This window comes from Garra rufa, chromosome 20 (assembly GCF_049309525.1).
Source record: "Garra rufa chromosome 20, GarRuf1.0, whole genome shotgun sequence".
NCBI classification, from domain to species: domain Eukaryota; kingdom Metazoa; phylum Chordata; class Actinopteri; order Cypriniformes; family Cyprinidae; genus Garra; species Garra rufa.
Window position 1 is genome coordinate 21,339,967 of NC_133380.1, and position 24,530 is coordinate 21,364,496.

Below are 24,530 nucleotides of genomic sequence, written 5' to 3' on the forward strand. Positions count from 1 at the left end.
ATAAATGCTATTCTTCTGAAAAGAAACCTGAAAACAATACTACTCAGTTGTTTTCAACATAATAATGATAATAATATTTAATGTTTTTTGAGCAGCAAATCAGGAATGACTGGAGTAATGATGCTAATAATTCAACTTTGAAAATAGTTATTTTAAATAGTAAAAATATTTCAAAATTGTACTGTTTTTGCTGTACTTTGAACCAAATAAATGCAGGCTTGGTGAGCAGAAGAGACTTCTTTAAAAAACTATTAAAAATCAGTTTCAAATGTAAAAATGAAACTATTAAAATAATAATAATAATGTTAAATAATAATAATAATGTTACTGTATTTTTGATCAAATAAACGCAGCCTTGGCAAGCATACTCAACATTTATTTTATTTTATTAAAAATCATACTGACCCATTTTGAATGGTACTCTTTCCAAAATATCAAAAGCAAATGTAATCAAATTGCGCAAAAGTTACAAAAATTAATCTGCAATAAAGAACATAGAAAAACTTAATACACATTAAGAAGTAGTGCCAATGTGGGAGACACAGGATTGAATCTGGCCTGAATATACTGTGCCTATTAATAAAATTGCAAAAATCAAATAACAAGAAAAAAGAGTTTGTTTACACACATTAATAAGTCTAAATGGATTACCCACTCTCTTATTTATTTTGTAGAGAAATGCTAAATCAACAGGACAAGTATTGCAGGTTTGTTGGCTTGTCTGGCAATAGACTATGTGCGCGCGCGCGCGCGCGCGTGTGTGTGTGTGTGTGTGTGTGTGTGTGTGTGTGTGTGTGTGTGTGTGTGTGTGTGTGTGTGTGTGTGGGTGCGTGTGTGTGTGTGTGTGTGTGTGTGTGTGTGTGTGTGTGTGTGTGTACTGGTATTCATCACGTTGTGGGGACCAAATGTCCCCACAAGGATAGGAATACCAGTAAATTTTGACCTTGTGGGGACATTTCTGAGGTCCCCATGAGGAAACAGGCTTATAAATCATACACAATGAGTTTTTTTGATGAAGTAAAAGTGTGCACAATCTCCTGTGAGGGCTAGGTTTAGGTGTAGGGTAGGTGTAGGGCGATAGAAAATACAGTTTGTACAGTATAAAAACCATTACGCCTAAACCAGTGTGTGTGTGTGTGTGTGTACATGAAAGTATTTGTGATGCATGTGTCTATGTGAGCGTGTGTGTGTATGTTGTGATCCCTCGAGATGAGGGGGGCAATCATCTGGCCACAGTGCACGGGGGAACAGAGCGCAGTAAACGGGTCTCCATGGCAACCCCCTCTGAGCCTGGCTCCCTCTAGAATGCCTGGGGTGAGGCTGAGGGTACACGGATGCTGTGTCTTTATGTATGTTTATGTACGTGTGTTTGCTGTGTCGGTGTACAGCGCTGTTCAACCTTCCTTCACATCAGCCTCTCAGGGGAGATGTCTGATGCATATTTAGCTCATGGCGTTGAAAAAGACTCTTTGGAAGTAATGATAAGTGCTGTTAGCAAGCATGCCATCAATACAAGATCATGAAAAACGGGATTTAGTAGAACTCGCTGTGTAGTTGAAGGCTGCAGCTACTGGGCACAGCATGTGAACTGTGAACTGCTATTTAGTATCAGCAGCCGCCTGTGGCACAGCAGATGATATATATTCCTTTTTCGATTTTTTTATCTATCTATCTATCTATCTATCTATCTATCTATCTATCTATCTATCTATCTATCTATCTATCTATCTATTCACACTAGAGCTGTCATTAACAATTATTTTGGTAGTAATCGGATAATTATAATTCTTTTTTTTTGTAATAAAAATAGACTTAAGCGAACAATTGCCTTTAAAATTGCTTCAAATACATGAGTCAAAGACGTTAAGATGCCCAAGTCATAAGAAATTTACAAAAATAATTTTATGTCCATAGAAAGCATTGTAATGTAAGTAAAGTGTCTACTTTCAAGGTTTCAAAAAAGTTTTTGGAAAATAAATTGCCAAAATTCGGTTGAAATACTGTAATGTTACATTGTCATTCAGTGTAACAACAATATTTATGTAAAAAAATTCAAACAGCATGATTATTCTGACTGATATGGGAGCATATTACATTTTATTGTTTTAAATAAGTTCAAAATCTTACTGACAAATGGGCAAAACTTTTAAATGGGCAAATTTAAAAAATGTAGAATAACTAACTAATTTGTATTTGGGGTGAAAGTAATTAGTCTTTTAATATGTCATATATTATTTTTTGTTGTAAATATGCCTGACAAGACTGTTACACTGAATGACAATTTAGTGGGTGTCTTCTGTAAATAAAAGAAAAATGTATGATATTTATTTTTTGCTCAGAAAAACAAAAACAAAACTGCAATTAAATTAAACTGAATTTTTTTTTCATATTTTATTGGAAAATTAACAACAATTTAAAACAGTATTACACTTATTGTTTTTATGCTTACACCCATTTCCGTCTTTGACCCATATATAATAGCAATAGGAAATAATACTTAGTTCAAAGAAAGTATCAAAAGCAAGTAATCATATGGTTTAATTCAACAAAACTGTTCAAATACATAATGTATTATAAACAATAGAGCTAATATACATTACGCATTATAACAAATGACTGCAGAGGGCGCCAACAGCCTGACAATTGTTTTTATACTTTACTGCGTAATCTAATCCTTGTTTAATATTGACTAAACAAGTTTTACATTAAATGTCCACTTAAGCTTTAATATTTGGCAATTTCTTTATGACAGAAATGCTACAGCTACTGTAATTTCTTGAATATGGACATCAAAAGGCCGACCAAAATTACCCCAAGAGCGCAGCGACGACTCATCCAAGAGGTCACAAAAGACCCCACAACAACAACTAAAGAACTGCAGGCCTCTCTTGCCTCAGTTAATGTCAGTGTTCATGACTCCACCATAAGAAACAGACTGGGCAAAAATGGCCTGCATGGCAATGTTTTAAGACAAAAACCGCTGCTGAGCAAAAAGAACATAAAGGCTCATCTCAGTTTTGCCAGAACACTTCTTTTGGAAAAATACTCTGTGGAATGACGAGACAAAAGTTGAACATTTTGAAAGATGTGTGTCCCATTACATCTGGCGTAAAAAGTAACACAGCATTTCAGAAAAAGAACATCATACCAACAGTAAAATATGGTGGTGGTAGTGTGATGGTCTGGGGCTGTTTTGCTGCTTCTGGACCTGGAAGACTTGCTGTGATAAATGGAACCATGAATTCTGCTGTCTACCAAAAAATCCTGAAGGACAATATCCGGCCATCTGTTCGTGACCTCAAGCTGAAGCGAACTTGGGTTCTGCAGCAGGACAATGATCCAAAACACACCAGCAAATTCACCTCTTAATGGCTGAAGAAAAACAAAATGAAGACTTTGGAGTGGCCTAGTCAATGTCCTGACCTGAATCCATTGAGATGCTGTGGCATGACCTTAAAAAGGCGGTTCATGCTCGAAAACCCTCCAATGTGGCTGAATTACAACAATTCTGCCAAGATGAGTGGGCCAAAATTCCTGCACAGCGCTGTAACAGACTCATTGCAAGTTATCGCAAACGCTTGATTGCAGTTGTTGCTGCTAAGGGTGGCCCAACCAGTTATTAAGTTTAGGGGGCAAACACTTTTTCACACAGGGCCATTTGGGTTTGGATTTTGTTTTCCCTTCATAATAAAAAAACTTCATTCAAAAACTGCATGTTGTGTTTACTTGTGTTATATTTGATTAATATTTAAATTTGTTTGATGATCTGAAACATTAAAGTGTGCAAAAAAAAAAAAAAATCAGGAAGGGGGCCAACACTTTTTCACACCACTGCACATGTAAATATTTTCAAAATATATACTATCTATAAATATACACAGTACACACACATATATTATATAAACAAAAACTCTTATTTTAGATTAGAATTATTCATTTGAACAGCACTAATATTTTCAAATGCAATTTCTGTGATGGTAAAGCTGCATTTACAACATTATTACTCCAGTTTTCAGTGATGCCTGATCCGTCAGAAATCATTCTAATATGATTTGAAGCTTAAGACACTTATTATCAATGCTGAAATGGTTATGATGTTATGCAAGAGAACAGCATTTTCTGGCATAGAAAGCTTCTCTAACTAACGTAATGTTCCTGACTGTCATCTTTGATAGGTAAAGTTGGTAAAACATGAATGTGAATGTCCTCATAACAATCTGGCATCAGATCTTCCGCCTGCTGCAGAACAGCTGTCTGATGACAATGATATGACTACAAACTATAAAACGTGTGTGCGCGCGTGTGAATGAATCTTGTTCTGCCAGACACTGAGGAGTCTTTAAGAATGCTATTAAAACCTGTTATTCACGTGCATGCATCTTCTTACATTTCACATAGGGTTTCTTTCATTTGCACAATGAGTCATCACTATGTGACCATTTGCACACAGAAGAACCACATTACTGCACTCACATTACACACATTCAGACACTGGCTCAATGTCTGGCACATATTTTTAATAGGTTACAGTGCTCAAGGCCTGGCATTACCATTTAATAATTATAAAATATCACTGGTAACCATTTAAATTCTAACAATAGGTTCTGAAACAAGAGTAAATCATGACAGCTAGACAGAAAATGACAGTAATGTCTCATTAATTATTAGATTCTGTTGAGATTGACTTTACTGCTTACTGCTGAGTTTTTGACAATTCTTTTTAAAGAAATGTAGAATTCAATAATTTTCCTTTTAATTAATTTATTTGACAAAATCAAAACAACTGGGCCATAATATTAAAGTTTTAATTTTACCAGTTTAATTGTGATTTTTAATCACACATATTGTTGTGGAGTGGCATATTCTGAATAATCTAAAAAGGTGATGTTTCTTTATTTTAATTCCATTGAAATGAGACTGTTTACAATATGCATCTAGAAAGGCATTATCAAAATGTCAGAAGTTGCCATATCAGTGTTGGCAGAGAGTGAGCCATATATTTGTATTCATTTGCATGTAAATTAAATTCACTGTATCAGTGCATTGTGTGCTAGTACAAATAGGCCCAGTAGGTGGCAGTAAAAGAGCTTACATTTCTACATACATCACATCAACATTTTATGATGCCTAATGTGAATGACTTCAAAATAGTATTTTCATTTCTCACTTTTGAGCTGCGAACTGTACACACCAAATACTGACCAATTCTAAGCGGTTCTAAGCAGTCTATTGCTAATTGAATAGGATTTTAAACAAAACATGAAAACAAATTTTAACAGGAAGTGTTCATTTCTGCTTCCTGGATTTTAAAATCCTTAATATACAGTAATTAGCCTTTGTATTAAGTGTTAATGTAGCGTTGAGCAATGTGTGATTGCTAAAGAGAGTCTGAATATAGATAAGTATACAACAAACATACACTGACCCACAAAAATCTGGCATTATAAATGTGGCCAAAGGCTCATTGCGCTAAAAGCCTAAAACATGTGGTAGAGAAATCCTGATCTATATCATGACACACACACACACACACACAAACAGTGAAACACTTCTTGGCAAAGCTCTCTGGGTTATGTAATCCACAGCGCCTGAAGCAATACTACAGTGACACAATAGAGCAGAAACAGGACCAGTCACATATAAGACACTGCCGTCTTTACAAATCAATATAGCATATATCAATGATTTTGTACTTAAATGGAAATATATTAAACAAGAAAGAACATTTGACTCAAGTGTAATGTAAAACAATAGTCATAATTAACAATTTCTTCTCTTCCATGTCAGTCTGACACAGAAGAGAAGAAATTGTTGAATAAAGTTCATAAGTAGGTTCATAACATTAATGTCACATTGACTATTTTAACAATGTCCTTACTACCTTTCTGGGCCTTGAACAGTTGCTTTGTCAGTTGCGTTGCTGTCTATGCAGGGTCAGAAAACTTTTCGATTTCATAAAAAATATCTTAAATTGTGTTCTGAAGATGAGCGAAGGTCTTTAAGTTCAGCAGAATTAATGGCAGAATTTTTATTTTTGGATGAACTATCCCTTTCAGGCACAGCCAATTGCATCTATCTAAACTATGCACAATTACATGGTTAGGAGTATAGTATTGTTATTTTTTGTCCTGCTGTTCGTGACCCCTTCATAACAAACCTGCCATCCATTTTTGGGTCACAACCCACCAGCTAAGAGCATCTAAAGTCAAAAATTCTGCTTCTCTAAAACAAATGCAAAGTTTGATACATGACCCATTGACAGAAACCCTTTAATTTTCGTAGTTTTTATGTAAGTCTGGTTGAACAGGGGGTCACGGCAGCATTCAGTCACTAAGAACTGCTGCCAGAAAAACAATCTGAGCACTCAAATCCAAACATACGTCCAATCTGGCGGACTTTATCCAACTCAAACACACATACACTACCACTCAAAAGATTTGTAATGCTTTCTGATAAAGGCTCTTCTGCTCACAAAGCCTGCGTTTATTTGATCCAACCGGCAAAAACAGTATAATTTATAAAAATTTTTGCTATTTAAAATAACTGTTTTGTATTTTAATATATTTTAAAATGTAATTTATTCCTTTGATTTCAAAGCTGAATTTTTAGCAACATTACTTTTTAAAGGTTTAGTGTATAATATTACAAATGATTTTAAAGGACCTTTCTTCAACAAATATTCCTGAATTGTTTCAAATATTGATAATAATAGCAATAAAACTGTTTTTTGAACAGCAAATCAGCATTTTAGAATTATTTATAAATGATCATTTGACACTGAAGTCTGGAGTAATGAAGCTGAAAATGTAGCTTTGATCACAGAAATAAATTACATTTTAAAATATATTAAAATAAAAAACAGTTATTAATATTAAATAGTACAAATATTTCAAAATTGTACAGCTTTTGCTGCAGTTTAGAGCAAATAAATGCAGGCTTGGTGAGCAGAAGAGACTTAAAAAAACATTTAAAAAAAAACTTTTGACTGGTAGTGTATGACTTGAAAAATAGCTTTTTTCATTCATCATAACCACTCCCCTTTCATATTTCTTAAAAGTGCAGTTATGAAAGCAAAAGACACTTCAAGACAGGTCTTTGTAGCCGCCTTCCAGCCCCCGAGCAGACTTGGAGGCATACAACAGCAGTCTTTCTTTCCCCGTTTTTTTTCTCTACCTCCTTGTTTTTCTCCCTCAAATCCTCACATATGTGCTTTAATTAAAGAGATGTGTTGGGATCAATCCCCACGGTCTTAAGGTGTCTGATCATACAGGTGGAGAACACATGTCTCCTAGCAGCTTCCCATCATTCTTTCACTTTCCCAGACTCCCTCTCATCTATCCTCACACAGCTCTACCCCTGAGACCCAGCAGGCTTTTAGCATTACAGCAAGCTCTGGAGAAATGTGCGCCAAATGTGTGTGTGAATGTGAGAGCTTGTTGATCCGAGCAACTGAGTATATTTAGTGGAAAGCGAGTGGATATGAGCAGTTTGTGTGTGTTTGTGTGTAAGGTGGCTGAATGCAATTTTTTCTGTCTTTTACAATTGTTACTTGTCAGATGTATGGGCAGTGGCCAAGGCTCATCAATTGTCTTGTATGTCAGACTGTTCTATGCAGACTGTGGTCACGACAGACAGTGTTGACTATGAATTTTACATCATCAATTTCACTGTCACATTCTGACATTCTCATTTAAACACAAAATTTAATATGTACAGCACAAAAGCAATCAAGCCCCTGTGCTAATGCCTTCAATGTTTCGTCAAAAAAAAAAAATTCTGCCTCAGAGTAAAAACAAAAATAACGGTGAGATGTGAGACTAAAAACTAAACAGTTGCAACAGTGCAACAAAGTCAAATTACAAAATCTAGTTATAATGTGAGATATAAAGTCAAACTGTGAGACAAGATAAGCTTAGTTATAAAAAAAGAAGTTGCAATTTCAAGATATGAAGTCATATTGTGAGATAAAAAGTTGCATAAACTCTAAAGTAAGTTTAAAGGGAATTTAAAGGGAATTGTCATTATCAAGATGTTGCTCTACAACAAAAGAAATCATTTACAGTTCCAGAAATGTGACAAAAATCAGTGTGAGTGTAAGCTGACCAAATGAGTGGGTTAAGCATGTTCAGTGAAAAATGTGAGAATTTGATTTTCTGCTAATGTGTGTGTATGTGTGTGGTGTTTCCTCTCTCACCCTCGAATCAGTCTCCTTACACATAAACAAATATGATACGTCGAGTTGAGTAATGCGATCAGCGTACGGTTTTCGTAAGTGTTGATTACATGCCCAGAATTGTTACTTAATCATTAAAGGAACCGTATGTAAGAAATTTATGTCATTTAATCATAAAATGGCCCTGACATGTCCCTAGACATTAAGAAATCATGTTCATTTCAAATACTTATATCACTGACAACAGTGGTCCGGCCAGGATATTGTCATTTAAAAGTGAGACTTGCAGCCCTCAACTGATGTTATTGTTGTCGTTTTGTGTTTTGGTCTGAGGCGCCACCCTCCAGCTATCTACCAATCACGAAGTCGGTAGAGTTTCGTGAGACGGGTTGCCAGCTAAGCTCTAGTTAGTTACAGCTGCTGCTAAGAACGGGTCGGATAAAACATGTATAAAATTACGAAACCTAAAAGACCTTGTTATGAATCCGAAATACGTCGTGACAAAGTCCGAAATAAAACAAGGATTTGTATAGGAGATGCCTTTGAATGATGGAGACGGCTGAAAACGGAGAAGAATTTGAAGATAGACGCCAACGTAGCTAATTTTCTCCTTGACAGGTAAGATTCATCTATGTTTGGCTAACTTTGCTTCTGTACACAGTGGATTTTCCGCAGTCGGCCGTGCTAAATGCGTTCATAAAAAGCTTTATATCGCACCACGAGCAGGGTATGAGAACAATCTATATTCCGACTGAAATGTGGTATTAGTATTACAGTACATATTACGAAATATTTGGCTAATCGCCATCTGTAAATACTTCGCAAAACATCTCTTGTGAAGCATAAACATTAACAGAAGAAAAACAAATTACTGTGTAAGACTCGTCACTTGCCATTGGAAGCTCCTTGTTGCAGCCTACTCCTGCAGCTTAGCTGGCAACCTCGAGTCAGGGGGGAGCGGGAGGGGAAACACCGTTCTACAGTATTTTGAAAGTGATTGCAGTACCAGTTTTGGCCACAATCCTACATACGGTTCCTTTAAGCGTTACATCTCACCGCAAACTGAATGAGCCTACTGTGTACACAATAATAAGATCAACTGATCATGTAATGAGCTAAATAACACACACACACACACACACATACACAGCTTCAGCAAACATCATTTGATAGGATTTGAGATTAAGTTCCTCCAGCTCTGAATTACAGCAGGAATGTGCCTGTATGCATGAAGACAAGAAATCAAACCTCAACAGGTTTGTGTAGGTTCGTGTACATTGACTGATTTAATTAGTCTGCGAGAGAATCATTTACTCCAGACAGCAGCTTCAAGGCTTGGAGGCTTAGAGAAGAGATACCGTTTATAAACTTTCTCAGCGCTTAAACTTCTGCTGAGAAGTGAAGCTGGATTTAATATATTGTTGATGCAGAGAACATAACGCTTGACAAGAAATTACAGCAAGACCTACGTTGGTTTGGAGGCCTCTGCCTGGTCGGTTTGAAGTTTCTGTCCACCTTCCACCTCCATGGTGCAGTAAACAATCCGGTTTGGCGCTAAAGACTTGAGACCCTGTACCTCAATAATCACCACCTGTTGAAAACATAAAAAGACATCTTTAGAGACAGCTCCTAAGAGAATATATACATATATACATATATATATACACATATATATACATATATATATACATATACATATATATATATATATATATATATATATATATATATACACACACACACACACACACACACACACACACACACACACACACACTGCCAATCAAACGTTTGGGATCAATAAGACTTGTTCTGTTTTTAAAAAACTAGGAACTAGGTAGAATAAAGAATATATATATGGACCACTAAACCAGTCTTAAGTAGTAAAGGTATATTTGTAGCAATAGGCAAAAATACACTGTATGGGTCAAAATTATTGATTTTTCTTTTATGCCAAAAATCATTAGAATATTAAGTAAAGATCATGTTCCATCAAGATATTTTTTTTTATTAGTAATATGCATTGCTAAGAACTTAATTTGGACAATTTTAAAGGCAATTTAATCAATATTTTGATTTTTTTTTTTTTTTTTTTTTTTTTGCACTCTCAGATTACAGATTTTTAAATAGCTGTTTCTAACAATGGATATACATCAATGGAAAGCTTATTTATTCAGCTTTCACATAATATGTGACCCTGGCCCACAAAACCAGTCATAAAAAATCTGAAATCTAAGGGTGCAAAAAATCAAAATACTGAGAAAATCACCTTTAAAGTTCTCCAAATTAAGTTCTTAGCAATGCATATTACTAATCAAAAATTACATTTTGATATGTTTAAAGTAGGAATTTTACAAAAAATCTTCATGGAACATGATCTTTACTTAATTTCCTAATGATTTTTGACATAAAAGAAAAATCTATAATTTTGACCCATACAATGTATTTTTGGCTATTGCTATAAATATACCCCAGACTGGTTTTGTGGTCCAGGGTCACATATATAAATCTCAGTTTCAAAAAAACAAAAACCAGTCATGGTTTTGTGGTCCAGGGTCACAAATTAGAAGAAAAAGAAAACACATAGAAGAGATATAGATGTATATACACACACACTGCCATTCCAAAGTTTGAGATCAGTAAGACTTGTGATGATTTTTTAAAGATCAAACAGTATTTATTTGATTAAAAATACAGAAAAAACTATAATATTGCGAAATGTTACTACAGTATAAAATAATGTTTTTTTTATTTAATATACTTTAAAATATTTTTTTTTTTCCGTGATGCAAAGCTGAATTTTCATCAGCCATTACTCCAGTCTTCAGTGTCACATGATCCTTCAGAAATCATTCTAATATGCTGATTTATTATCTATGCTGGCAACATATTGTGCTGCCAAATATTTTTTTTTTTTGGAACCTATGATTTGAAAAAATAATTTAATATATAACTCCTTTCTAACAATACAAGTCTTTACTATCACATTTTTTTTAATCAATTTAACACATCCTTGATGAATAAAAGTTTTAATTTCATTCAAAAACAAGAAAGAATAAAAAAATTACTGACCCCAAACTTTTGAACGGTGGTGTATATTGTTAGAAAAGATTTCTATTTAAAAAAAATGCTTTTCTGTTTAAGTATTTATTCATAAAAGAATCCTGAAAAACAAGCAACATACTGTACACTTTTTTATCAATTTAACACATCCTTGCTGAATAAAATTATTAATGTTCTTCAAAAAAGGAAAGAATAAAAATTAACTGACCCCAAAGTTTTGAATGATTGTATATATTGTTAGTAAAGATTTCTATTTTAAATAAATTCTATTCATTTTAACCTTTTATTCAAAGTATCACAGGTTCCAAAAAATATTAAGCAGCAACTGTTTTCAACATTAGTAATAATTCAGCATATTAGAAAAAAATAGCTTTGATCACAGGAATAAATTAGATTTTAATGTATATTAAAACAGAAAAACTTTTAGATAATAATAATATTTCATACAATATTTAGACCTAAAGCCAATTTGGTATTTTGTATAAATGAAGATTTTCCCAAGAAAATAAAGGAGACAATACATTTTCTACAAATAAATTAACTGTAAAAAATATAAAACAAAATAACATTACAAAATATTTTAAATATTGTCAAATAATCTTTTTTTTTTTTTTTCCAGATATCAGTGACCTAAAGAGTCACAATATGATTAACTCATTACTTTGTAAATTATATTATTTGGCTACAATGCTTGTAAATAATCTGTAAATCTGCAAAAACATTGATCAAAATGGCCAAAAGGGATGTATTACAGTCAAAACAACCACTTTTGATCATTTTCAAATTGAATACATAAAATTAGGATCAGGGTAGAAGCAAGATTCGAAGTGTGAACTAACTGATTCGAGTCAAACCTATTTAGTGAATCAGTTCATCCAGTTCACCAGTCTGAATAACTCACTCATAAATCAGACTGATTTGTTTAACAGCCTACTGCTATATAATCGGTGAAATTCTAGTCTGTTTGGCATTCCTATTAGATTTTTATGATGCTTTTATGGTGCTTTTGCATATTGTTTGAAGCTTGAAAGCTTCAGTACCCAATCATTGTAATTGCATAGGGAAAAAACACATTATTCAGTATTCTCAATTTATTTGCCTTGATAGATAGAAAGTAAGTCATTCCAGTTTGGAACAACATGAGGGTGAATAAATGATCACAGAATTTAAATTTTCAGGTGAACTAATCCTTTGACATGCAAGATAAGTTTGAAGCACTTTTATCCAAAGCCACACACACACATCTGCCGTGCATGAGGAGAGAGGCTGTGAGATGCGTCAGATAAAGCCGTCATCACAAAGGTATCAGTGAAAGGGGAACGAGCTGTTAACACACGACATACATCACATGGTTTTATTGCCCCCTTCTTCAGGGAATATCTCCTCTCAGATACTGTCACTTGATTAAGGCTAGCTTTATAGCGGCTGTCAACGCCACTCAGGATTTTCTGTCTGGTTTTGTGCTAAGTAAGACTTATCTGCTGCTCACAAATACAGAATTCTCCTGCCCTCTTTTAAACCTGAATGATGGACAGAAGGTGACATTTTCAATTTGTCACTTTCTGCAAATCAAAGACCAATATATTGCTAATGCACCAACATGGTTGGAATATTTGATGTTGATATGCAACATGCTGTAATGAGATATTCAAAGCAACGGCTGTGCAAATTAAATTCTCACCCGATAAAAGGAAACACTGAAATCCTACGTGGTGATGAATGTCAAGACCATCACAGATTGAATTATTTCAATCAGGACATTGTTGTGTGCTGATGATCAGATCAATTTCTATCAAATCACAAGCTAGAAGAAGATGGTGGTGAAAAGGAAAGAGGCGATGCATTGCGTTTGCATTTGTTTCATGTGCTCATAAAAATTCTCTTTTCTTAAGTGTGGGCAATGAAATGTGGTATTCTGAGTAGCTCAGTGTTATAAAAAGATCTGAAGCAAAGCCAAAAATAATGGGTGAGACAAATTTGTGAGAGAACTCAAAAAGCAATATTTGATGCAATATTACTTGGAAGACTGAAACTGTGTAGGTCCGAAGGTGCAACAAGATCTTTAACCACAACAGCCCAAATTTCAAACACTGATTATTCTTGCAGGCTTGCATTTAGTCTTAAATCCTATTCAGATGAAGATTTTTTTTTCACAGGTGCACTTTGTGATTTTACTCATGCATGACTCAGATGTCTGTGTTTTTTCAAACAAAACAGAGAAAATTACCTAAATTTGTTTTTCTCAGTGATCCTTTGAGAAGTCTAACAATATCTCAATGGGGAAATGAATATCTGTAAGTATAATATGTTCTCTTCTCTTTTATTTTGTCCTTTTTGATATACCTGAATTATAGCTATATTTAAATGAAATGCGACATATCATGAAAATCTGACTTTTTTTATTTTTTTTTTTATGAAGGGAAAACACCCCCCCCCCCCCTTAAAACATAACTGGTTTATCACACCTGAGTTCGGTTTCTCTAGCCACACCCAGGCCTGATTACTACCACACCTGTTTGCAATCAATAAATCACTTAAATAGGACCTGCCTGACAAAGTGAAGTAGACCAAATGATCCTCAAAAGCTACACATCATGTTGAGATCCAAAGAAATTCAGGAACAAATGAGAAAGAAAGTAATTGAGATCTATCAGTCTGGAAAAGGTTATAAAGCCATTTCTAAAGCTTTGGGACTCCAGCAAACCACAGTGAGAGCCTTTATCCACAAATGACGAAAACATGGAACAGTGGTGAACCTTCCCAGGAGTGGCCGGCCCGACCAAAATTACCCTAAGAGCGCAGCGACGACTCATCCAAGAGGTCACAAAAGACCCCACAATAACATCTAAAGAACTGCAGGCCTCTCCTGCCTCAGTTAAGATCAGTGTTCATGACTCCACCATAAGAAAGAGACTGGGCAAAAATGGCGAAAATCACTGCTGAGCAAAAAGAACATAAATGCTTGTCTCAGTTTTGCCAGAACACATCTTGCCAGAACACATCCCCAAGACTTTTGGGAAAATACTCTATGGACTGACGAGACAAAGGTTGAACTTTTTGAAAGATGTGTGTCCCATTACATCTGGCGTAAAAGTAACACAGCACTTCAGAAAAAGAACATCATACCAACAGTAAAATATGGTGGTGGTAGTGTGATGGTCTGGGGCTGTTTTGCTGCTTCTGGACCTGGAAGACTTGCTGTGATAAATAGAACCATGAATTCTGCTGTCTACCAAAAAATCCTGAAGGACAATATCCGGCCATCTGTTCGTGACCTCAAGCTGAAGCGAACTTGGGTTCTGCAGCAGGACAATGATCCAAAAACACACCAGCAAATCCACCTCTGAATGGCTGAAGATAAGTGTGTGAAGATAAGGAGTGGCCTAGTCAAAGTCCTGTTCAGAACCTATTGAGATGCTGTGGCATGACCTTAAAAAGGCGGTTCATGCTTGAAAACCCTCCAATGTGGCTGAATTACAACAATTCTGCCAAGATGAGTGGACCAAAATTCCTGCACAGCGCTGTAACAGACTCATTGCAAGTTATCACAAATGCTTGATTGCAGTTGTTGCTGCTAAGGGTGGACCAACCAGTTATTAAGTTTAGGGGGCAAACACTTTTTCACACAGGGCCATGTGGGTTTGAACTTTGTTTTCCCTTCATAATAAAAAAACTTCATTCAAAAACTGCATGTTGTGTTTTCTTGTGTTATCTTTGATTTAAATTTGTTTGATGATCTGAAACATTAAAGTGTGGCAAAAAAATAAAAAAATCAGGAAGGGGGCCAACACTTTTTCATACCACTGTACATTCTGAGCACACCTGAGACTTTAAAAATGGTCATAATAGTTCTCCTTTAACATTATTTGATTCAATGGCAAATCGTTAAGCAAGAAGAAGTACCTCCAGGGTGAAAGACAAAACTACGTCAGACTTGGAGAGCTGATTCTCGTCCTCCTGGCCCATGTCAATGATGGAGGTGTTATGGCCTCTCTTGAGCTTCTGTAGTTTGAACTCTCCTCCTTTAGACACTGGCATGCTCTCCAGATTGGCCATCAGCAGGTTCACTGATGACTTCAGCTCTTCAATGTACATGGCCTCCATGTCCCTGGATACAAACTTGGGGAACCTGCCAGCCTATTCAAGGTGTTAAGGAGACAAAAACAATGGTAATTATAAGAGAAGTTCACTTCCAGAACAAAAATTTAGAGATAATGTACTCACCCCCTTGTCATCCAAGATGTTCATGTCTTTCTTTCTTCAGTTGTAAAGAAATTATAATTTTTGAGGAAAATATTTCAGGATTTCTCTCTGTATAGTGGACTTCTATGGTGCCCAGAGTTTGAACTTCCCAAATGCAGCCAAGGAATAAGGGTCTTACCTAGCAAAACGATCGGTTATTAAAAAAAAAAAATAAAATCTATACCTTTTAACCTCAAACACTCATCTTGTCTTGCTCTGCCTGAACTCTTTTAAGGTTTTAGACAGTTAGGGTATGTCGAAAAACTCCCAAACACTGGGTCTGTACTTCTACAGAGATGTAGGATGATTTTGAAATGATTTTTGAAGTTGAGGGAGAAAATAAGATGGGAGTTTTTTGACCTACACTAACTGTTTTGAACCAGAGATGCACAGACTACTCACGCACATCCCAGAGAGAGACAAGATGAGCATTTGAGGTTAAAAAGTATATAAACACTAGATCATTTGCAGCTGCATTTTGGATCATTTGAAGCTGCATTTAAACTGCATTTTGGAAGTTCAAACTCAGGGCACCATAGAAGTCCACTATATTGAGAAAAATCCTGAAATGTTTTCCTCAAAAAACATAATTTCTTTACGACTGAAGAAAGAAAGATGTGAAAATCTTGGATGACAAGGAAGTGAACTTCTCTTTTAAGACATTAGGGTCTTAGAATAGGCTACAGCTTCATGTGTACCTGTTTGAGATCAAAACACTTACTTTCGTGAACTGATCAGCCATTTGGAGTCGTCCATCCAGCTCTCTTCTGATCTGGGCTGCCTGTTCATCAGGATTATCCAGCTGTAAAACACAAATATTTCAAAGCATTTACACTGACATTCCAATCACTTTTCCTCCCTGTTACAAGATCAACCCGTATCTGACCTTCACCTTACAATAAATAGTGCCAAAATATATCAGTTCAGATGAAAAGGTCATCATCAGTAGTCACATTCACTGTGCGTACATTAAGAACAGTTTATTAAATCTTCATAAAAGGGCATACAGATCAAAGCCAAACACAGTTGTGAGTTCAAAGAAGACTTTTATATATATATAAAACACAGTACTGTTCAAAGAAGTTACTGAATTTCTATCAGGAAAACTCTCATGGTTTTGGATAAAACAATGTTAATGTGGAATAGATCTGCAATGCTGGTGAATTGATGCTGCTATTGACCAAACTGTTGTTGTAGATTATTGCTGCTGCTACTTCAAAGCAAGTATAGGAACTTGCTACTGCCCATACTTACACCAATACAGTGCTGTGAGTATTTAAGACATACTGCTGCTGCACAAATAGCATATATATTAACCTGTAGCATATCTAAACAGGTGGAGCTGGGGAGGTGGAGGGTTTCAGAGGAACTGCGAAATGCTCTAGTGAATGCTCACCAGCCATTAAATGTAAAGCAGCAAGCTCATTGGCTGCGAATGCAACATGAACCAATCATATTGTGCCAAGTAGTTTAACGCTGTGAATATCATCAGTCTGCGGTAACAATACTTCAGCCTGTGGCATCTAGAACTTGCCATTTATTCAGATAAATTACTACATTTATTCATAAACTACCAAGTGATAAGATACCAAGACTTATTTTTAGAAAATACATCTTGATTTATGATTTTTCCATTTAGTTTCAATTATAAATTAATACATTTTGTTAGATGGCAAATAATACATGGCAAATAAACCTCAAGCAAACTGTATTCAATATTTAAAGCCTGGATGTGGCTTTCTGCAAGCCTCCATCCAATACATGCACAACTCTGCCCATTTAAAAGCCCAGGACTGTTATTAGATTAGAGGCCAAAGTCCATCAGCCATTTGTCATCATGTAACTGTAAGTAGGCAACTTCCGAATCATTTAAAAATTGAAGCATGAACTTCTGATCCTGACACTAATATAAAACAAGATTAATGTCACAAACCATTTGTAATTTGTAAAACGATATGCATGCTAATAAATTTATACAGAGATGTTGTGGAACAATTCATGGACACGTACAGTGCCTTGCAAAAGTATTAATTTTTTTAATGTTTTGTTATGTTGCTGCCTTATGTTAAATAACTGTTTTAAATAACTTTTTTTTCACATCAATCTACACTCATACACCATAATGGCAAAGTAAAAAACTGTGTTTTAACATATTTGCAAATTTATTAAAAATTAAACACCTAAATGATTCCGTTGCATAAGTATTCATACCCTTATCTGAGACAGTTGAGATTTAGCTCAGGAGTATCCATATTGCTTGTACATGTTATTACACTTCAAATAAAGTTAACCTGTGGCAAATTCAACTGAATGGGTATGGTTTCTCAATAAAAGATCTAACAGCTCAAAATGCATATCAGAGCAAAAACCAAGCCCTGAGGTAAAAAAAAGGGAAAGAAAACTGCCTGTAGAGCTCAGAGACAGGTTCACATTAAAAAAGTTTGAAACAACCACAACTCTTACTAGAACTAGCCTCCTGGCCAAACTGAGCAAATAATGGAGAAAGGCTTTGGCTAGATTGGTGACCAAGAACCTGATGGTCACTCTAGTTGAGCTCCATGATCATATATGCAGAAAGGAGAAACTTACAGAAGGACAAACATCACTGCACCACTCCATCAATCTGGGCTTTATGGTAGTATGGCAAGACTCAATGCACTCCTCAATAAAGATATGAAAACAAACAACTGTGGCTTATAGACAACTCTATGAATGTCCTTGAGTGGCCCAGTCAGAGCCTATGCCTAAACCCAATACAATATTTCTGGAGAAACCTGAAAATGTCTGCCAGACCACATCCAAGCTGACAGAGCTTGAGAAGTGGAGAGGTGAGGTGAAGAATGGCAGATAATTGCCAAATGTTGATGTGAAAATCTTGTTGCATCATACCCAAAAAGACTTGAGGCTGTAATGGTGCTTCAGCTAAGTACTGAGTTAAGGGTATTTATTTTTAATACATTTATGAAGCATAGACAATTCTGTTTTTGTTTTGTCATTATGGTGCATGGAATGTAGATTGGTGTGGAAAAAAAGTAATTTAAAGCAGTTTAACATAAGAGAGCATCATAACAAAACGTGAAAAAAAAATCAAGGGGTATGAATACTTTTGCAAGGCACTGTATGTTACTACACATAAATCTAGCAGTGCTTAAAGGAATAGTTCACCCAAAAATTAAAATTTACTGAAAATGTTCTCAGGATGAAGAACATTTAGCATTACATCACTTGCTCACCAATGGATCCTCCGCAGTGAATGGGTGCCGTCAGCATGAGAGTTCAAACAGCTCATAAAAACATTACAATAATCCACAAGTAATCCACATGACTCAAGTCCATCAATTAACGTCTTGTGAACTGAAAAGCTGCGTGTTTATAAGAAACAAATCCATCATTGAGGAATTATAACGTCAAACCATTGCTTCTGGCCAAAAAAAAAAAAAAAAAATAAAAAATCTATAACCCATAATAACACTTTATCCAGAGAAAAGCAATGGTTTAAAGTTAAAAACATCTTAATGATGTATTTGTTTATTACAAACATGCAGTTTTCACTTCACAAGATGGACTGGATGTTGAATCATGCAGATTACTTGTTTGGATTATTGTGATGGCACCCATTCACTGCAGAGGATCCATTAGTGAGCAAGTGATGTAATGCTAAATTTCCCCAAATCTGTACATCTTGGATAGCCTAGGGGTGAGTACTTTTTCATTTTTGGGTAACTATTCATTTTAGCTTACACTGAACTCTCGAGCTAGAAAAATCACCCTTGCTAAGAATAGAATGGACCTCAGTATTTCTTCAATTAGCTATTTTTGTACTGCCATCATTCAATGCTGAGCCTAATAATGAAACTCTTAGCTGGCGGCCTGAATGTTTAAAAATCTTGTTGCAAATTCAAACAGCACATGATTTTCCATCCTAAAAAACATATTGGTTTATAATTCAAGGCCAAGAAAAACAAACCCAAAGGATGTATCTTTATACCCAGTATGTTTAATACTAAAGGGTTCTAAACTAATGGTGAGTTCAGAGCCTTAAGGGGGAAGAATTGGCCAGTCAGTCGCATGGTTGGGTGGAGGACCATCTGGACAGGCTGTGGCCATGGTGTCCCCGTTCCTGACTCCAGCTGGGCTAAATTCAGTACTCAAATAGCTACAAACACCTACACCCTTCCATGAGGATTCCTACACGCAAGTGAACGCACACACACCAGTGCACATGCAACATACACATTGCTCACACAGAACAATGACTGCATAAATTGCCCAGGCATACACAATTAAAACACATGCTCACATCACACTTGCATGAATTCATGTACAAGTTCTGTCCCACACATAGAGTATATGAACACACACTCACATGCATGATGCCAGTGTGTGGGTGTTTTTATAATGAAATGCTTAATGTTACTGCATAATAACAAGACGGGTATCCAAGACACGGATTAAGCTTCATCCTCATCCAATATACTTACAAAAATACTTTCCACAGAGAATGCACCTGTGATATGATTACTAGTCTGGCAATTTCAAGTTTATTAGATGACGAAGTCATCTTGTTCCAAACCTGCTTTTATTTTGTTTCTTCATGGAAGAAAATATTTTAAAAGTCAGTGAGTTCCTAATAAGATGGAAGCCTGTTTCCGCCACTGAATAAAAAATTAATAAAAGGTAATTGCGACTTTGTATCTCACAATTTTGACTTTTCCTTTCACAATTGCGAATTTACATCTCACAATTCTGACTTTTTTGAAGATATAAATGTTGTTTTTGAGATATTAATTATAAAGTTCATATCTCGCAGTTCTGACTTTTTTTTCACAACTCCAATTTTTCTCTCACAATTCTGACTATATATCTCACAATTTTGACTTTAGAACTTGCAGTGTTTATATTGCAATTGCGAGTTATAAAGTCAGAATAGAGAATAGAGATATAAACTCACAAATGAGAGTTATATATTCTAATTCTGAGAGGGAAAAATGATAGTTTCTCAGAATTTATATCATGCAATTCAAAGTTTTTTCTCACAATTGTGAATTCGTATCATGCAATTTTGACTTTATATCTTGCATTTCTGACTTTATAACTTGCAGTTGCGTGTTTATATCACAATTGTGAGTTATTAAGTCAAAATTATCAGATATAAAGTCGCAATTCAGACTTTTTTCTCAGAATTAAGAGTTTATATCTCACAATTCTGACGTAACTTGCAATTGAGTGCTATAAAGTCAGTGCTATAAAGTTCTGAGAAAAAAAGTCAGAATTGCAAATTTATATCTCACAATTCTGACTTCGAATCATCGCACTTCAGAGTTTTTCTCATTGCAAGTTTAAATCTCGCAATTTGTGAGTTGTATCACACAATTCTGACTTTATAACTTGAAGTTGTGTGTTTATATCGCAATTGCAAGTTATAAAGTCAGAATTATGAGATATTCACTCGTAATTGAGTGTTATAAAGTCTAATTCTGAGAGGGAAATACTAATTTTTTTCAGAATTGAGAGTTTATATCTCACAATTCTGACTGAACTCTCAATTGAGTGGTATAAAGTCAGAATTGTGAGAAAAAAAACAATTGCGAGATATAAACTCGGGATTCTGAGAAAAAAGTCAGTGAGTTTATATCTCGCATTTCTGACTTTATTTCTCAGAACTGCAACTTTATATTTTGCACTTCAGAGTTTTTTCTCATAATTGCATGTTTGTATCATGCAATTCTGACTTTATATCTTGCAATTCTGACTTTATAACCTGCAGTTGCGTGTTTATATCGCAATTGCAAGTTATAAAGTCAGAATTAAAAGATATAAACTCGCAAATCTGAGTTTTTTTCTCAGATTTATAAGAAATAAACTCGTAATTGAGAGTTATAAAGTCTAATTCTGAGGGGGAAATACTGATATTTTTTTCAGAATTGAGAGTTTATATTTCACAATTCTGACTTAACTCGCAATTGAGTGTTATAAAGTCAGAATTGTGGAAAAAAATAAACTGTGAGATATAAACTCGGGATTCTGAGAAAAAACTCAGAATTGTGAGTTTATATCTTGCAATTCTGACTTTATTTCTCAGAACTGCGACTTTATTTCTTGCACTTCAGAGTTTTTCACATAATTGCATGTTCGTATCACCCAATTCTGACTTTATATCTCGCAATTCTGACTTAATAACTTGCAGTTGTGTGTTTATTTCAGAATTGCAAGTTAGAAAGTCAGAATTAAAAGATATAAACTCGCAAATCTGACTTTTTTCTCAGACTTATGAGATATAAACTCGTAATTGAGAGTTATAAAGTCTAATTCTGAGGGGAAATACTGATATTTTTTTCAGAATTGAGAGTTCATATCTCACAATTCTGACTTAACTCACAATTGAGTTTTATAAAGTCAGAATTATCGGGAAAAAGAACAATTCTGAGATATAAACTCGGGATTCTGTGAAAAAAGTCAGAATTGTGAGTTTATATCTCACAATTCTGACTTTATTTCTTAGAACTGTGACTTTATATCTTGCACTTCAGAGTTTTTTCTCATAATTCCATGTTCGTATCACGCAATTCTGACTTTATATCTTGCAATTCTGACTTTTTAACCTGCAGTTGCGTGTTTATATCGCAATTGGAAGTTATAAATTCAGAATTAAAAGATATAAACTCGTAATTGAGAGTTATAAAGTCTAATTCTGAGGGGGAAATACTGATATTTTTTTCAGAATTGAGAGTTTATATTTCACAATTCTGACTTAACTCGCAATTGAGTGTTATAAAGTCAGAATTGTGGAAAAAAATAACAAACTGTGAGATATAAACTCGGGATTCTGAGAAAAAGTTGAATTGTGAGTTTATATCTCAAATTCTGCCTTTATTTCTCAGAACTACGACTTTATATTTTGCACTTCAGAGTTTTTTCTCATAATTGCATGTTCGTATCACACAATTTTGACTTTATATCTCGCAATTCTGACTTTATTATTTGCAGTTGCATGTTTACATCACAGTTGCAAGTTATAAAGTCAGAATTAAAAGATATAAACTCGCAAATCTGACTTTTTTCTCAGACTTATGAGATATAAACTCATAATTGAGAGTTATAAAATCTAATTCTGAGGGGGAAATATTAAATATTTTTAGAATTGAGTGTTTATATCTCACAATTCTGACTTAACTCGCAACTGGGTGGGATAAAGTCAGAATTGCGAGAAAAAATGTTTTTTCATGTTTGTATCACGCAATTCTGACTTTATATCTCACAATTCTGACTTTATAACTTGCAGTTGCGTGTTTATATTGCAGTTGCAAGTCAGAATTAAAAGATATAAACTCGCAAATCTGACTTATGAGATATAAACTCATAATTGAGAGTTATAAAATCTAATTCTGAGGGGGAAATATTATATTTTTAGAATTGAGAGTTTATATCTCACAATTCTGACTTAACTCGCAATTGAGTGTTATAAAGTCAAAATTGTGGAGAAAAAAGCAAAGTTGTGAGATATAAACTGCAGTCAGAAGTTTATATCTCACAGCTCTGACTTTTTATTTCTCACAATTGTGACTTTATAACTTGCAGTTGTGTGATTATATAACAAAGTGAGTTACAAAGTCAGAATTATAAGATAAAAAACTTGAAATTCTTACATTTTTTATCGAATTATAAGATATAAACTCACAATTGTAAGTTGTAAAATCCCATTTTGAGGGGGAAACAATTTTATTTTCTCAGAATTGAGAGTTTATATCTCACTATTCTGACTTAACTTGCAATTTAGAGCTATAAAGTCTGAACTATGGGGAAAATAGCACAATTGCGAGACAAACTTTTTCTGAGAAAAAAGTCAGTCTACTCTCACTGCAAAAAATGCTTTTCTTACTTAGATTTATTTTGACTTGTTTCCAGCCAAAATATAACATTCTTAAATCAAGAACCATTTTCTAGACAAGTAAAAATTATTTTCTTGTTTTCAGCAAAAACAAGTCAAAATTAAGTGAGTTTTTGCTTATCTTATTTCAAACAGAAAATAATTATTTTTCTTACCCGATTGGGAGATTATTTTGCTTGTTGCAAGCAAAAACACACTTAATTTTGACTTGTTTTTAATGAAAACAAGAAAATAATTTTTTACTTGTCTAGAAAATCCTTCTTGATTTAAGAATTTTTAGATATTTTGACTGGAATCAAGACAAAAAATCAAAGTAAGAAAAGCATTTTTTGCAGTTATTTTATTAACACGTCACTGTTACGGAAGCAGATGGACAAGAAGGTAAGTGAATATTGAACAGTTTTATTTCAACAGATGAGCAGCTGAAGGAAAATGACGTGCACAAATGGGTAAGTATCTCAATCTTGTATAGTTTGTTGGTGTATTCCGTGGTTTGATGAAGATCTGGTTTCTTTACAGGAACAACAGGAGGAGAAGGTGGATTCGCTGAGTGAGTCTTCTGAAAACTTACGGCACACACACCGCTGAATGGATCCAGGATCGGTGACAGACTTACGATGCACACACCCCGTGGATATAGCTGAATGGATCTGCACAGACTGGAATTGGACAAGAACAGGTAAGTAGCAACAGGTAGGTAATAGTTGTGAACTCGAGGAGAGCAGCACAATGAGTCCGCTTTGTATGAACGAGCCCGGACAATGAGAGGTGTGTGGTGTGTGCTTTTATAGGGGTGTGGCTGATTAGGTGCAGCTGTATGTGATTAATAATCAGGTGACTGTGATCGCTGGGTGACTGTGGTGGATGAACCTGGCCAATCCGTGACATTACCCCCCTCCCCAGGGCCCGCTCCTGAGGGCCGAGACCTCCGACGCCGTGGTGGTCTACCTCGTCCTCGAGGTGCTGGGTATTCCGGATGACTCATGTGGAATTCCTCCATGAGCGCGGGGTCCAGGATGTCGGCCCGGGGAAACCATGACCTTTCTTCGGGTCCGTATCCTTCCCAATCCACCAGATATTCTAGCTGACCACCACGACGTCGGGACTGCAGAATCTCCTTAACAGAATAGATGGAGCCCTCTTCCAGATCCAAGGGGGGAGAGG

General features: G+C 35.1%; 1 protein-coding gene across 12 annotated transcripts in view; it reads right to left on the reverse strand.

The window, feature by feature from the left end:
• Positions 1-24,530, reverse strand: part of cadpsa (Ca2+-dependent activator protein for secretion a) — a 201,292-nt gene that overhangs the window by 101,153 nt on the left and 75,609 nt on the right. For all 12 annotated transcript variants that reach the window (XM_073826232.1, XM_073826231.1, XM_073826234.1 and 9 more), the window contains exons 5-7: positions 16,200-16,280; positions 15,140-15,373; positions 9,643-9,764 (exon numbers count right to left, since the gene is read on the reverse strand). In XM_073826232.1, coding sequence (XP_073682333.1) covers positions 9,643-9,764; positions 15,140-15,373; positions 16,200-16,280 — 437 coding nt within the window. The remainder of the gene's footprint in view (positions 1-9,642; positions 9,765-15,139; positions 15,374-16,199; positions 16,281-24,530) is intronic.